This window comes from Eupeodes corollae, chromosome 1 (assembly GCF_945859685.1).
Source record: "Eupeodes corollae chromosome 1, idEupCoro1.1, whole genome shotgun sequence".
NCBI classification, from domain to species: Eukaryota; Metazoa; Arthropoda; class Insecta; order Diptera; family Syrphidae; genus Eupeodes; species Eupeodes corollae.
This window is the reverse complement of record NC_079147.1, coordinates 251,298,598-251,315,612: the sequence shown is the minus strand read 5'-3', so window position 1 is coordinate 251,315,612 and position 17,015 is coordinate 251,298,598. Positions and strand designations below refer to the sequence as shown.

At 33.3% G+C, this 17,015-nt stretch overlaps 1 protein-coding gene across 5 annotated transcripts in view; it reads right to left on the bottom strand.

Moving 5' to 3' along the window:
- LOC129953705 (centrosomin) overlaps positions 1-17,015 on the bottom strand; it is a 122,491-nt gene that overhangs the window by 50,289 nt on the left and 55,187 nt on the right. The window contains exon 2 of one of the 5 annotated variants that reach the window (XM_056067073.1): positions 5,388-6,086. The exons of 3 other annotated variants lie outside the window; for them this stretch is intronic. In XM_056067073.1, coding sequence (XP_055923048.1) covers positions 5,388-5,458 — 71 coding nt within the window. In that variant the 5' untranslated portion in view covers positions 5,459-6,086. Of the gene's footprint in view, positions 1-5,387; positions 6,087-11,564; positions 11,695-17,015 lie in introns of those variants that run through there. One more of the 5 variants, XM_056067076.1, reaches the window with a different exon arrangement.

Sequence of the window (17,015 nt, the reverse complement as noted above, 5' to 3'; positions counted from 1 at the left end):
TAGGTACTCAAAGTTGGTAAAAATTGAATATCGATTCAAATATCATTTCAAAAACTTGAAATTTAGGCTTCAAAACTATTTTATCTATAAGAAATATTGTTTTCAACATTCGATAAAATTTTTAAGAAAATCGAATTGACAGTTTTTTTACAAAAAATAAAAACCTAAAAAAAAATTAATAAAAGTTGGTAAAAATTGATTTTTGACTCAAATATCTTTTCAAAACTTGTAGATATTTACTTTAAACTACTTTTACCTTTCAAAAATATTGTTGTTAACATTCAGTAAAATTTTGAAAAAATCGATTTGACAGTTTTTGTACAAAAAATTAAAAACCTAAAAAAAATTGAACAAAAGTTGGTAAAAGTTGATTTTCGACTCAAATATCTTTTCAAAAATTGTTAATATTGGCTTCAAACTAATTTTACTTTATAAGAAATATTGTTTTCAACATTCGATAAAATTTGGAAGAAAATCGAATTGATAGTTTCTTTTTTTATAAAAAAGTTGATAAAAAATTACTTTCGGCTCAAATAGCTTTTCAAAAATTAAAAATGTTGGCTTCAAACTTATTTTGTTTCACAGGAAATATTGTTTTCGACATTCATTAATTTTTATATAAAAATCCAACAGTCCGTTTTTACATAAAAAATAAAATCTACAAAAAAAAGTACGCAAATTTAGTAAAAATTGATACGAGTACATATAGACAAACTTTTAAGCAAGACAAATCGACAGACGGGATGGGAAGTTATCAGTGTGGCCTCTTTTTTGATAGTCAAATTGACTATCATTTTCGTTCCGTCTGTGTAAGATGATTCAACTCAACTCAATTCGATTGAACAATTTCAAATTCAAATTGTCAAAATTCGTTGTTGCCTTGGTAAAAATTTGAGATTGATTTTTATAAAATATCTAAATAAAAGTATCAAATTGGCTGATTTTGAATAAAAATAAAAATGGTCGGTCACGGGAATATATTTTTTTTAAAGAAACAAAGTGAATTAACAAAATTTCCAGTCGTTTGTATAAGCGTCTGGTAGCTCTATTCGGAATAAACATATTTGTTTGAAAATGACTATCAAATTTTTTTGTGACAGCTTTTTAGGTATCAATTTGACTTTCACCTTACGTAGATCAAATTCGATCATTTTGATTGTTATTTATCAACAATCAGCTTAGCCGATTCCACCCCTGGTTTAAACAGCGGACCAACATTTGGTGTTTTGTTTCTCTGTCAAACATCTTTAGTTTGGTTTATAATTTAACCTTTAATCGTCTTACAAACGAACAACGCTTAAAATGAGTGCTCTGTTAAGAAAGTTCATCGCGCGCTTCTTCCATTTCATGGTCAGTTTAATCAACCGACTGAAGCGGATATTCGGGCTATTGTGACTAAATTTCGCACTAAATTTACATTGTTGGACATCGAACCACCAACACGCTTACGTAGAGTGCGCACTGAAAATATCGCAGCAGTTTCGGCCAGTGCTAATAATGTCCATCAATTATCGATTCGTCGCCGTTCGCAGCAATTGTGCCTCTGTTACTCAACAACGTTGAAAATTTTGCTGAAGGATTAAGGTGTGATGCCTTTTGAAATAAAGCTGGTGCAAGAAATTAAGCCGAACAACCTATACTGCAACGTAAAATTTTTGTTGAATGGGCTCTTGGAAAGTTGGCCCAAGATCCACTTTTTTACCCAAAAATTGTGTTCAGCGACGAAGCTAATTTTTGTCTCAATGGATACGTAAATCAGCAGAATTGTCGATTTTGGAGTGAATATCAGCCTGAAGCATTGCAAGAGCTACCAATGCATCTAGAAAAACTCACAGTTTTTGTGAGGTTTATAAGCTGGTGGCATCATTGGACCGTACTTCTTCAAAGATGATGCGAATCGTAACGTAACTGTGAATGGTGAGCGTTACCGTAAGATGATATCTAACTTTTTTGCCCAAAATGCAAGAGCTTGACTTGCATGACATGTGGTTTCATGTGACATATGCCACACAGCACGCGCAACAATTGACTTATTGAGAGGCGAGTTCGGTGAACATTTTATTTCACGTTTGGGACCCCTCAATTGACCGCTTAGATCTTGCGATTTAACACCTTAAGACTTTTGTTTTGTGGGGCTATGTTAAAGCTCTTGTCCATACAGACAAACCCGTTTCAATTGACGCATTGGAAGACAACATTGAAGTATTTATTCGTGAGATACCGGCCGAAATGCTGGTAAAAGTATGCTAAAATTGGACTAAGCGGATGGACCATTTTAGGCACAGGACCGTATTATTAAATTAAATAAAGATTTCATGCATTTTTCTGATTTGTTTGTGTATTTCTTATTTTAAAACTTTCCTATAGCTTTTAAAAAATCACCCTTTATTTTGATTAAAAGTTTGCTTTGATAACAATAAACATGGAATCTAGAGGAAAATTTATTATATTATTGTTGAATAAGAACAATTATCATTAACATTGATTTGTTTGATCTTCTTAAATGTCAAAAATATGCAAAGTAAAATGTATGCAAAACACACATCTACTACATACGTCACATCATAAATTGTAAAACGCTTTGGAATTCCAAAGATGTTTATTTTTTATTCTGCTCGGTTATGTAAATTTGACAATTTAGCACTATAAATCTGTAGTTTGTTGTATAAATCAATCGAACGGATCGAATCTTATGCTATACTAAAAGATATCAACGCAGATCATTCAAACTCGGCTAATCTTTAAAAAAGAACACAACGAGAAACTGTCATAATGACAAAAGTTTGAATGTAGCCTTTTGAATGCCACAAAATGACAATTGTCCTTCGAGTTAGAAGTGAAAATGCTTCTGAATTACAAAATAAAAACGGGAGCTCATCTCAAAAGCTCATCTAATGCTGAATTTATACTAATTTTCTAAAATGTTCTTTTTTCTTATTTCAAGTACATAATTTCTACAAAATGTCAAAATTTCTTTCGAATCTTGTATTATTTTTGATATCACAAGACAAATTAAAAGCAATTCAATAAATTAAACAGAGCGTTCTTTTTTTAAAAAAGTGATAAACAATAGAAATCATTGTGAAACTATCGAAAACTTCCAAGGCAAGGAACATATTGAACATAGGGGAATTAGAGAAAAATCCATTTGTCTTTGTTGAAATTTTGTTTAACGTCACAAACGTATCACCGTGTTGCGGTGTTCAACTTCCCTTAACTTGTAAATCGTGTGACAAATTCGTCCATTAATGTTCCGCTTGGGTGTCAAAGATGTATATAAGTGTTTTTTTCGTCTGATCTTCAATAAGTAGGACAAAATCTTCTTACTTTATTACAGAAGATGTCCCATATTTACTTCAAGAGGTTAATTTTAAGTCGAAGTATAACTTGAGAGTTAATTTTATCGTTTCTACTGTGTTTTGGAGCGGTTTATGTGATATTGAAATACGTACAGGGGCCTGATTTTGGGATTCGCGGAGAATCGTTTTGCTAGTGAGATTGCCATTTTTCAATTATTGCTTTCGCCTTCGTCATTTTGAATTCGACCAATTAACGAATTCGAAAGCGAATTTAAAATGTCATGTTTGTTGGCGAGTTGATATCCGACAGTTTTTTTTTGGCGGATTGACAGGCGAAAGAGTGTTCACTGTTCGCTTTCGTGGTTTCTTTCTTGAATGTAATTATATACAAATGTGAGTTAGCTTTATTTAAATTTTCTTATAATTTATCCACAATCCACAACAAAATATATAAAACAAAACAAAATTTGTGGAAAGCTGTTATATCACAGGAATATAGGAAGAAAACGTCAAACCAAAAGTGTCAAATCACTGGAATATAGGAAGAACTATTTTCGCTTCGCCGCGAATTCGTTAATAATGAAATACGACGCGAGTCGAATTGAAAATGATTCGCCGCGATCGCGAACCTCATAGTCAGGCCCCAGGAATAGTGCTTCTGAAAAAGAATTGCAAGCGAATTCTGCATACTATTTTCAGAATCCAATATTTCGGAACAAATTAAGATTTTGCAACAAAATCTTATGCTTATTTATTTGCAAACATAAAAGTTATCAATGCTTAAGCCCAAACTGGTTTCTTTGAGCTTATTTGGAAGCCTCAAGATTCATGTCGTATCACAATGGAAATTTAAAATCTCCGTTTCCATCTTGGACAGCCACTATAACCTAACCTTATGCTAATATCAAATTGGGAAGAAAACACATGTCATTTTTAAAATTTTATTCTTCTGATAGCTGTCATTGTTTATTCTGACACATAAGCAATATTTGGATACATGGTCACTCATTTTTTTTATTGGAGATTAGTTGACAAATTATACTGAATGACAAATTATACTTCAATACCATTGTTATTCTGGTTAATTAATATCATATTTGTCAATTTCAACAAACCGATTGCTGTCACTTTCAAGGTGACAGGTTCGTTAAGTTCGTTGATTAGTTAACAATTTTCTTAATAATTACCAATTTAAAAGCTATTCGAAAATTCCAATACTTTGTTACATATGTGTCAATTTCAACAAACCGATTGCTGTCATTTTTAAGGTGACAGATTCGTTAAGTTCGTTTTGTCAATTTCAACGAACCGATTGCTGTCATTTTCAAGGTGACAGATGCTTTAAGTTCGTTTATTAGTTAACAATTTTATAAATATTTACCAATTTACAAGCTATTCGAAAATTCAAATACTTTGTAACATATCTCTCGATTTCAACAAACCGATTGCTGTCATTTTTAAGGTGACATATTCGTTAAGTTCGTTTTGTCAATTTCAACAAACCGCTTGCTGTCACTTTCAAGGTGACAGGTTCGTTAAGTTCGTTGATTAGTTAACAATTTTCTTAATAATTACCAATTTAAAAGCTATTCGAAAATTCAAATAATTTGTAACTTCTACATATAGTAACTTGTGTTCCTTTTTAATAAACACAAATAATCGATGCACCTGAATATGTCTATGCCTAAGCTAGGATGTTTTATATACAAAACACAACAAACAAACCTTTTTTTTGGGGTAAAGACCTAAAGTTTTAAATTTCAGGAGTTTGGAAGCATTTGGCACATTGACTCAACTGCAAAAACAATGTGATACTTTGTGATTTGTGGATTTTGAATTTATTTATATAACATTCATGCTTCGTACATAAAAGATTCATTATTTTGATAATTTTTGTTTCAAATTTTAACTCAATATGTGGTGTTGCCAATTAATCAACTTATTGTGACAATTTTTGTTCATTATTTGTCACAATTAAAATAAAAAACATGCATATGGTTTTTTTTAACTCATGCTATATATTCATTCGTATGATTGGTTTAAATCTTTTAAAACAAATAAGAAATAAAAATAAAAACAAAAGCTTACCAAAAAGGACTTAACGATGTTCGTTTAACTGGTGTTGCGCTAACAGAATGGCTTCGAAATATTCCAGCCATTTTGGTTATTATTGTTGTAGTTGTTTATTCTTGTTTTTTGTTTTGTCAATCACTTAATTAGTTAAATAAATATGTTTTATATTTCTATTATTTGAATTTATTTTGACAGCAAAACGAATATTTTAAAAACACAAAATACAAAGAAAACTTTCACAAAAACAAAAAAAAAACTAAAAATCGCTTTGATCTTTCTCTCTTTTGTTGCTTTGGTGTTTTTTTTTTTTATTTTGATAGAAGACTTTTTTAACCAAGTTTCACTTTTGATTCAAAATATCATTTATCATGTATAATTTTTCACATTGTCACAACATTTTGACTTATTTGTTGTTTACTACTCTGATTTTCTTGATTTCAGATTTGTTTCCATTTTAATTATTGTTGCTTTCAAGTTAAACCCAACATTAAATTTTAAAGATAACAAAAAACTCATCGTTTTTAAGATTAGTCAAAGTACTTTTTTTGGCTTGAGTTTTCTTGATTTTAATTCCTTTGATTTGTTCTTTTTTTTTCTTGCTTCATTCAACTGACGACAATTTTATGTGAGTCATGTTTTTTATTGGTGCAGCACGCGTAAATTTTACATATATATTACGATGTGCGTTTCTATTTTATCTAATGAATGTGCAACCTGATGATAAATAAGAAGGATATATAGTTTTATACTTAAATTTATTTAATTTTTTTATTTTTGTTGTTGCATTCAACAAAGTCAAATGGAATAATTCTCTGACAACAGCCGCAGCAGCAATACTCTGCAGTGAGGTTGTTAAGAAAATGTCGACTTTAATTAAAAATGTTTTAAATTTAGGTCATTTAGGGATTTTTTGTTGTTGTTCTTTTTCTTATATCTAAGATTGAAAAGAATTGTTTCTATTTATATTTAAAACGAATAGACAACAAAAATATAAATTGGCATTGGGCGCCAATTTTCGCACCTCGGTGATAGTGTGCATCATTTTGCACTCAAGATACTTAACATATATAATAAGTTAAATTTAATGTAAATTAAACATTTCTATATTTGACAACACTATGTTCTAAAAACTATCAAACATTGTAATAAAGTTTAAAAAAAAGGCAAATAAGGACACAACATCTTGGTTCCATCAGAGGAAATAATTTAATTTGTATCCTTGAGGGCTTAAGGTGTGGAAATGGAAGCCAGCACAGCGCCATCTAATATTTATTTCTTTAACTTTACTTGCCTAAACTAATGCAAAATTTATTCGAATTTGGGAGTTTTCTACTGAACATTTCCTATTTAAAAAGGCTTTCCAGTATAATTGCACACAAAATTAGTTTCAGTTTTTCCTGAATTTTTTGGAAACTTTTCTCAAAAACTCTTTTTTACCAATAACGAAAAACTGAAAAAATGCGTCAATAACCCCAGGTGCTATCAATTTATGAACTTTTTACAAAATGTGTGTATTTATAAAAGCGAACCAGGCCCTGAGAATGTTAGTAAATCATAAAATAGAATTTTTAACGGACAACTAATACAGTACAAAGAAATCCTTTTATTTTTAATTGAAACAGAAAAAAAGACCCTAAAGGGGTCTTTATCTTATCGGCTTGGTTTTTTTTATATTTATTCTTTATAAGAACTTCCTCCTGACAATGACAAAAAAATTAGCTTAATTCTTCAATCCCTTCACGCTTGAAAAATTAATTTAGCTTTAACTTAGCTTGTCGTTGAGCAAACTCCAATCCCTGACGTTGCAGGTCAATCCACCAACAACCTAGACTTGTTTCTTACTTCTGACCCTAATAAATACACAATCAGTGTAATACCGACTCTAGGCACATCAGACCATTGTATCGTATCTGCAAATTTCTCATATCTTAAAAACCCAGTTAAAGAAAAAACTCCTTGAGAACCGTTTGGCAATATGAGAAGCCAACTGGGACGGCCTCAACGAATTCTCCAGGAACTTTAACTGGTCTCTATGCTTCCTCGATATCTGAAAATTTCGCATGTGTACAGAACCCAGTTAAAGAAAAAACTCCTATGAGAACCGTTTGGCAATATGAGAAAGCCAACTGGGACGTTCTCAATGAATTCTTCAGGACCTTTAACTGGTCACTATGTTTATTAGATAGTGACGTAGATTCTAGCGCAGATATGGTTACAAATTTAATTCTTTGTGGAATGAGAAATTTTATCCCGAATAGGGTAAAATTTATCAAACCTAAAGAGAACTCATGGTTTGATTCGAGCTGTAAAGAGGTAATAAGGATCAAAGATGTAAGTTTCTGGATTTATAAAGCCAACCCCACTGAAAAAAAAACCGGAATAAGTTCAAACTATCTAGAAAGACTTTTAACGGTCATATTGGACATACCAAATTTTTGCATGACCAGAAATTAAGCAAAAAATACTACAATGTCCTACAGGTAGTAAAAAAAATTCTGGTCACCTCGGTCCCAACGCTCGTCCACAATGAAATTCCCTATGTAAGCTCGATTGATAAAGCCAATTTGCTTGCAGCACAATTTGCTGTTATTCCACGCTACCAGAGAGTGTCTTGAGTCCTCGTGTTCTTGAGAGCGTAAACGATTTTATGGGACAAATGTTCTTTCACTTTCGTGCAGTTGCAAGAGTACTGAAAGACCCTGACATACTCAAATCTGCTGACCCGGATAGTATTCCGCCTATTGTTGTGAAGAGCTGTTCTTCAATGCTGGCAAAACCACTGCGTAAACTTTTTCATCGGTCCTATTCTACAGGTCTCTTTCCGAGCGGATGAAAAACAGCATTTCTCCAGCCAGTCCCTAAAAAAGGCGAATCATCCTCCCCCTCTAATTATCACCCAATAGCACTTACGTCCCATCTTTCCAAGGCCATGGAAACCCTGATTAATTATAAGCTTAAGATATATCTTGAAGAACAGAAGCTTCTTAATGACCGACAATAAGGCTTTCGTAGCAATAGGTCTACTGGTGATCTCATGGTATATCTCAACAGTGGAACAAATCTTTACATCGTTTTGGAAAAGGTAAGATTATTGCACTTGACATTTCAAAAGCATTTGATAGAGTTTGGCACCAAGCTCGCTTATCGAAAATGCATGCATTTGGTATTGATGAATCCCTTCTTCGTTGGGTTAGAAATTACCTTTCGGACCTTTCAATTCAACAAGTTTTGGACGGGTTCAGATCTGATATTTACAAAATAAACGCTGGTGTGCCCCAGGGCTCCGTTTTGTATCCGACACTTTTCCTTATTTTTATTAATGATCTCTTGTCTGAAACTTCTAACCCACTAAATTGTTTCGCGGATGACAGTCCCCTTAGCTTTTCATATTCGTTTTAAGATTCTCATCCTTGTCCTTCGGATGTGAAACTTCAACGGTAGCGTATGATTAGCTCATTAAATTCTGATCTCGACAACATTGTAAAATGGGGAATCAAAAACCTGCTTCGAAAACTCAATGCTGTCTTCTGTCGTTAATGCGTAACCCACCCCCAATGCCGCTATCCATGAGCGGCACTTGCATCCAGGAAACTAATCAACTTTCAGTACTTGGTATGTATATCACAGATCAGCTCTTATGGAATGATCTCATATTCCATATTGCCAAAAATGCTGCTAGGTGCTTAGGAGTTCTTCGACAGTGCAAGAAATTTTTCACCAATTTTGATTTGGCTGTAATTTACAAAGCCTGCATTCGTGCAAAACTTAAATATAACTTGCATATTTGGGCAAGTGCCCATAAAACAAGTTTAAGTATTTTGGACAGAATCCAAAAAAGAGCCTTGAAAACGATAGGCGATAGAACTATAACTGAAACAATTACGTCACTCGAACAACGCCGCAATTTTTCATGTATTTCGTTCTTCTACCGATATTTTTATAAACAGAATTAGCCAGTTGAATTCCCCCCCCCCCCCCCCCTCACACAATTCAGCCAGTTTAACCTTGAGCACAATTTCGGACGTACTGTCAAGTATAGAGATTCTTTTTTTAACCGCACATCGAGAATGTGGAATGCTTTACCCAGCTCTGTTTTTCCCTATCATTTTGATATTCAAAACTTGGGTCGGTATCTCCTTTTTAATTCTACCCTATTTTCCTAAAGCTCGCACTGTGTTTAAACTTTAAACATGTTAATGGTATTAATAACCCCTTAAGGGCCCCTTTATTATAAAAATATCACTTTTATAGATTGTAAAAATGCTGTTAAAAAGATATTCTTTCGCAAAGTTGCACAATTCCTTGATTTCACGAAAATTTAATAAGCTTAATAGAATTGTCTTCATCACAATTAAACAAATTAATTAAATAACACGATATGTATTCTACTACGGTGCCATTTCTCAAAAATGTTCCTTTTTTTGAAGCAATGGTTTATTTTGAATTTTGAATAAACTTTCACAATTTATTGTACTGTTTTGATTTAAGTTCGAAATAGAATCTGGAATAGCAATAATTTCATGAACTGTGTTAACTCAGTGACAATTTGTTTACACATAAAACAATCTTTGTATTAAAGAACGAACTTTTCGTTAAGTTATTGAATTTTTTTATATGTCATCGTCAAATCAACGAACTTGTTAAAATGCACCACAAAAATGGAAAACATTTTACAGAAGTTAAGTCATGAAATCAACGAACTTCGTTAATTGATTTATTAATTAACGTAATGAATTTATGATTTCTTCAACTCTGTTTTTTTTTTTAATTTTCGTTATCATTGATTAACTTAAGTAAAATCAACGAAAATTTAGACCATGTTCGGAATACGTCTGAAATTTCAACGAAATCCAACACATTCAAATACATAAGGTAGTCACTTTTTACACTCAAGTGATTAACCATCTCCTTTTTATCTCATTCTAGTAACTGTCAGTTTGTCTTAATTTTGACATTTTCCCCCTTGAAATTCAAACTGAACGAAACTTTAAAAAAAATGTAATATTTTTTCACATTAAAGCCCATAGGCATAAGCTAGCATATGCGCGCATAAGTAAACGTGCGAATATAAAGAATCTCAATACGAGTGAAAATAATGGAGTCTAGCTCCTTTTCGTTCAATTTGTCTCAGTTTCGTTTACTTAAGCAAACTCAAGCAAGAGCGATCCCAGTCGCTCGCTGCATAAGTAAAATCTGACATGTAGATACGTGAGCAAAATTGTATTATGTATATCAGCAGTCATTTCACAAACTTAAGTGAATTTTCGTTGGGTTTTTGACATACGCTTATGTTTGCTTATGCCTCTTATAGTTGGGCCTTAAAGTTGTATACTTAAAATCAAAAACAAAGACACACAAATAGTTTTGTGTTTAGGGCGTTAAAAAAGTCGTAAATCTTCTTCTTTTCTCATTTTTACTAACTGTCAGTTTGACTTAATTTTGACACTTTTCGCCTTGTTATTCATACTGAACGAAACTTTACGAAAAATGCAATGTTTTTCCACATAACAACCTAAATATGAACACTTTAAATGTGAAAAAAGGCAAACAAATTGTTTTGAATTTAGGGTGTTAAAAAAGTCGTAAATTCGAATCCTTCGTTAAAATTGTGACACCTTTTAGTACTTGTTTTTATAGTTTCGCCACGAGTACGAGATTTTTCTTTTTGTTTTCGATACATCAAGATGATTTATGGTTTTAATTTCACATTCCACCACGCTACCCAGACAACTTTTGTATTCGATAAACAATTTGGTCGCAAACTTTCCTCCCACACTGTCGTTACGAAAAACATAAAATTCGTCCGCCAAAGAATTTTCTTACGCATAGAACTACATACAACATAAAATGCATTCAAAATTTTATTTTTGCATCAACGAAAAACTAGAACGGAAACAAAACCACATCGCCACACACAGAAAAATAATTAAAAAATAAAATAAACGAAAACTTCAAAACCTACTTGGCAGACATTTTTTTTGACGGATAATTAGCAGACGAAATATTTTAACTTTGTGACATTTCGATGTGAAAACTGGGCTGAACTCTATGGCTATGGCTGTGTCTGTTGTGATGTGATGTGTTTCTGAAAATTCGTGATGTCTTATGTGCATTTCTATAGACTGCAACTTTATTCACTATGACGGTGCATTCAAAAAATGGAAGATTAAAATTCAAAAAGAACAAACTTACTCAAAATTTTGTTGGATTCTTTTGGAGTTTTTGAATTTTTATGTGTCCTTTATAGGGAACTTAATCCCGCCTGTTTTTTTTCCTGACAACTTCAGTTTTATAAAATTTCTGTGATACTAAAATAAACTCATTTTCTTCCACTTAAGGTTTTGTGGAATTGCTGATTTGTTGTGCCAACCTTGTTAACTATGGTAACATCAAAGGTTAAGTTTCTTTTCATGAAAGTATATCAATAAATTTGGAGGAAATGACCAATATTTCAATGGCAATTTAAATTTTGTCCTGCTCCAACTTTTTCTCAAGTTCATATTTATTCCGGCAAGTTGTTCAACAAGTTCTCAGAGGAGAGTATAAAAAATGTATTTATTTTCTCATAACGTTCACACGACAACACCATGCGCAACTTTTGTCTATAAATACAATTTCCAAATAGGGGTTAGGCTAGCTCTAACTACTTTTTCGTTGAACATAATAAATTTATCTGAAACTATTAGGATGAGAATACAATTTTCGGTAGCGGATTTGGAAAGATTGAAATTTCTAATGAAATCGACCTATTTTAAAGGGGGTCAGTCTTCTTTTCGATTTTGTGTCGAAAAAAGGTCGAAAGAAGTTCGAAAAAGGAGGTTCAGTGAGGAAGTATTTCAGCATTCAATATTTATCGATAAAAACTGTTTGTTGGAAGAAAAATCAGGAAGTTCAAGTCACTTCAGTAAAAACATTTCAACTTTTTAAAACACTGCTAAGCCGTTTTTCGCCGTTTTGTACCAGTAAAAATTTAAAGCAATTTACTTGCAGTGGTACTAAATGTATGGAATGGGGCCTCCAAATTCCTCCAATCCGACTCTGGCGATGCTATTGATGTTTCTTAAGTGATTTTTTTTTTCTCAAATGCTTCTAGAGACAGTTTTCAATTTAAAAAAGCCGGCAGAAAAAATAACCATACATCATTGAATGACTTGACAATTTATGTAAAGAGCACGTACACAGTAAATTTATGAAAAGTTTGTGTTTAAGGTTTATACATTTATGTAATGCAATTTACCTTGTAAACAGTTTGACAGTTATTATAGAATTATTTTTAGCAGTATCTGGATATGGTTTGCACATAATAAGTTGTCAGTAGAAAAATAAGCAAAATCTGTAATTGACTTCCGTATCATAATTTTGTAGTTACATATATAAAAATAAATTGTATGTAGACTTTAACACCATAAAAGTTGGCACAGAAGGAGAAGGTTATTATGCATTGTCACAGATCACATAGGTGGCGCTGTGTACAACTCATCAAAATATGATTCCTTTAAAGGTATTATGACTAGCTAAAGTTCTTAAAGAAACGACGTTATTGTGTGGGACGAAACTATTATGGTAAATAAAGGCAGGTCTGAAGGTCTGGATCGTACACTTAGAGGTTTTAGAGCTGATAGGAGCTGTTCGCTGGTGATTTTCTGTAAATATTGCGATTTGTGCCAAGAGGTACAAAAAGTGATGAAATAAATGCTTGCTTGAAATCGTCGTTTCTGTGAGCTTTTGTCAAGCTTTTAAGATTGGTCACAAATATAAGTTTGGGTGGTGATAACAACGCAGCACAATTTTCAAGAACTCTTTTGGATATAGGAAATAGAAATATTTTAAATAATGATGGTGAAGTAATAATAGAACCAACTAACGTCACTGGACAAGAGGAATTTATGTTTCCACGCAAGTCGCCCAAATTTCAGAAAAAAGGGATGATTGGTTACGCGAACGAGCGATTTTAGCACCTAAAAACGATTATGTTACAAATTTTCTGAATCCATCAGGACTTCCTGCGCATGAAAAGGGCTTGAAAATTGGGGTTTCAATAATACTTATGAGGAATTTAAATGCACCGAAATTATGGAATGGTACTAGATTACGGATGGTAACTATGCAGAGGAACTTGATTGAAATTCTTTCCGGCTCAGCACAAGGTCAAGTTGTTTTCATTCCAAGGATACCGATGATTACTAATGAATACCCGTTCGAATTTAAACTAATACAATTTACTATAAAGCTTTGTTTTGCTATGTCTATCAATAAGGCACAGGGACAGACACTGAAGGTTACAGGCCTTGACATCACGAATCCCTGTTTTACCCACGGACAATTTTATGTTGCTTGCTCCCGTGTCAGCTCAGCAAGAAATATATTTGTGTATGCGCCTTAATAGAAATATGTATGGAGAGAAAAATGTAAGTATATAAGTGGAATGAGTCAAATTAAAACATCGGAAAAACACTCCATTCCAAAATCAGTGATTTGTCCGTTAATAATTTTACAAATCCAAGTCATTCCAAACGATTAGAGGTGAAAGAACAAAAAAAAACAAAACGACTGGAGTCTGCTATAGTAAAGTCAATTAAAAAAGATCCCTTTATATCATTTAGAGAAATAAGAACCCAACTCGACTTGAACGTTAGAGCGTCAACAATTCGGAGACGAACTATTGATGGTGGACTAAAAGCTTACAAATCTGTAAAAGGCACTGAAACAAGCTGGCATGATGGTTAGTGCGATGGACTGTCATGCGAGAGGTCTTATGTTCGATTCCTTCCTATGCCACCTAAAGTTTTTTTCATGGGTACTGCCTCTTGCGAGGAATTGACAAATTCTCCAAGAGTAATTCTTGTCATGAAAAGTGCTTTCTCAAATTTGCCGATCGGCAAATCCCAATTCAATTCCAAGGATTTCAATGGTTTCCGTCGTGTTAGCAGACCAGCCAAGGAGTCACTAAATCCACGTTACACCAAAGCTACTATAAAACACGTAGTAGGTAACGTAATGGTGTGGTAATGTTTTTCAGGTAATGGAGTGGAACCGGTTCCCTAAAAATTTTGTACAATGGACAACGACCCCAAGCACACGTTCCATACGGTTAAGACGTGGTTTCCACAGTGGAAAGCACAGTCCCCAGATCTCAACCGCATACAAAATCTACGGGGAAAGTGTAGATCGACAAATTTTAAGGATTTATTGAAAAAATAAAAACGATCTGATCAAATTAAATTGGCTTGGGAAAGTATCCCAAACAGCATTATAAGTAATTTAATTGACTCCATGCTACGAAGATGTGCTGAAGTGATTTAGCCCTATTGTGAGTTTCACATGAACAAGATTCTACCCGAAAAAAAAATCCCTTTTTTCAATTCGCCTATTGTGAGTTTCGGGCGGAAAAAAAAATCCATGTTCGAAAGATTTCCTTTATTGGGAGCACTCAACACTGGGCCTCCAATCAAGACTGAGTTCGAATGGAAGAAGGTAAGGGTTGAATTTAAATCTAATTGCTGAAGACTGAAAACAAAAAAACATTTTAATTAAGCTTGGACCGACTAAAATCGCTACGTGAGGATAAAGGCTGCTACAAACAAAATAACGGAAAGAGGTACAGGAGGTGGACCTAATAGAACACTAAAATTTTCTCCTGCTAAAGAAGCCACCATTCAGTTTGTTTGTTTCTTCAAAAACGTTTGGGTTAAATCTACCCAAAAAGAGAAGTTTCGAAAATATGGAAAATGAAATTCAAATTGAAGATTTTTTGGACGAATTTGAAAGGCTGATTAATTGAATAGCTACCAAAAACTAACAATATTTTAGTAAGACTTAAAAATGTATGTATTTATGAAAAGCTGCTTTTGTTTGGACGGGCCTAATATTGAACTTATTGTGCTATATTTAATGAACTTTTACAAAAACAACTTATTTTATTTTCCATTAGAAACTGTAAAAACAAAAACATAAAAACTTTGATTATTAAGTACCTTTTTTTTATTCAAGAATATCAGTTAGATAAGTGTTAACCATTTCAAAATGAATTAGCGAAAATTAAGAAACAGCGAAATTTTATATATCATTAAGCGAATAAATCTTTCGCCTTTTAACTGTTAAAAAAAAGTTCATTATTATTTATATTGCCAATGAGGGACAAATAAATGGAAAGGTCGAGTCAATTTCAAGGGTTCCTCATCAAATATAGTTCCTTAATTTCTTGTATTTTTTTTTCTTGTTTATTTACCCAGTCTAGCCATAAGTTCTGTTACACGATTTTAAGAGTGCATTTCTTATCGAGTCGCGATAATCGCATTACATAAGTGTGGAAAAAATTCAAAGCAAATTTCCGAACTTTTAAAACCACTTGGTTTATCGCGAATGTTTGGGTATCGCACTATAAAACGTTTTGATGAACCAAGAAGTGGTCGTCCACGCGTCGCTCGAACGAGCGGAAAAAATAAAAGCTGCGTGAACGAATTCTTAGGAATCCTCTCCGGAAGCAGAAGGTCATGTCCAGAGAATTGGATATATCCGCCCGATCCATGTCAAGGCTGATCCGAGATGATATTCACAACGAAAGCCTATCGTGGAGCAACAGGACATCTTTTAACTCCAAGTCTTAAAAAAAATAAAACTTGAAAGAAGCAAAAATCTTTTGCAGTGGCACGCGGTGAATGGCCACCCAAATATCTGGCTTACGGATGAAAAAATCTTCACAATAGAAGAAGTTTATAATAAACAAAATGATTAGATTTATGCGACTTCATCCAAAGAAGCCAAAAAAAGTTGTTCCAAGGGTTCAGCGTGGTAATGGTTTGGTGGGGGGTTCCCCATAAAGGTGTCACATCACTGCACTTTTGTGAAAAAGGCGTGAAAACCGGAGAATGTTCTCGAGGGTGATGTCAAGAGATTAACAAATACTCTATTCCAACAAGACTGCTCCAGTCCACAAGGCCAAATACAAACAAGAGTAGCTTAGAACAAATCAAAATCAAATGGGGTGGCGCAACAGTCCGTTGTGAACCAGGGCCAAGTGACTTACAACTCTCAACCATTCCTGTGTACGAGTACTGTTTTCAGGAATGGAAGGGACCTACAATTTAAGGCCGAATCCGAACGGCTAGTTTTTGAGAAAGCACTTTTTCATGACAAGAATTGCTCTTGAAGGATTTGTCAATTCCTCGAAAGAGGTAGTACCCACGATTTTTTTTTCTTTTTTTAAATTAAGGTGGCACAGGCAGGGATTGAACCCAGGACCCCTTGCATGACAGTCCAACGCACTAACCATCATGCCACGGGTACTACCTTAGAACAAATATTCCCGATTTTATTGCAGCTGCAGAATGGCGTCGGGAGTCCAGATTTGAATCCATTGGATTACAGTTTGTAGCCCGATATGGAGAACATGGCCTGTAAGAATCCCCATCGAAATTTGTATAGCCTAAAAGCTGCTTTGTTAACAGCAGAGTCATCGATACCCATCCACACAGTGCGTGCTGCTACAGACCAATGGCCACAACGTTTGAAAGACTGCATTAAGGTTAAAGGCGTAAAACTTTTGTTATTCTTAAAAATTATATTGTGAACTAATTGAAACAATAAATTTGATGATATAAAATGTACTAGATTTTTATATTGCGCTCTTAAAACTTAACAGAA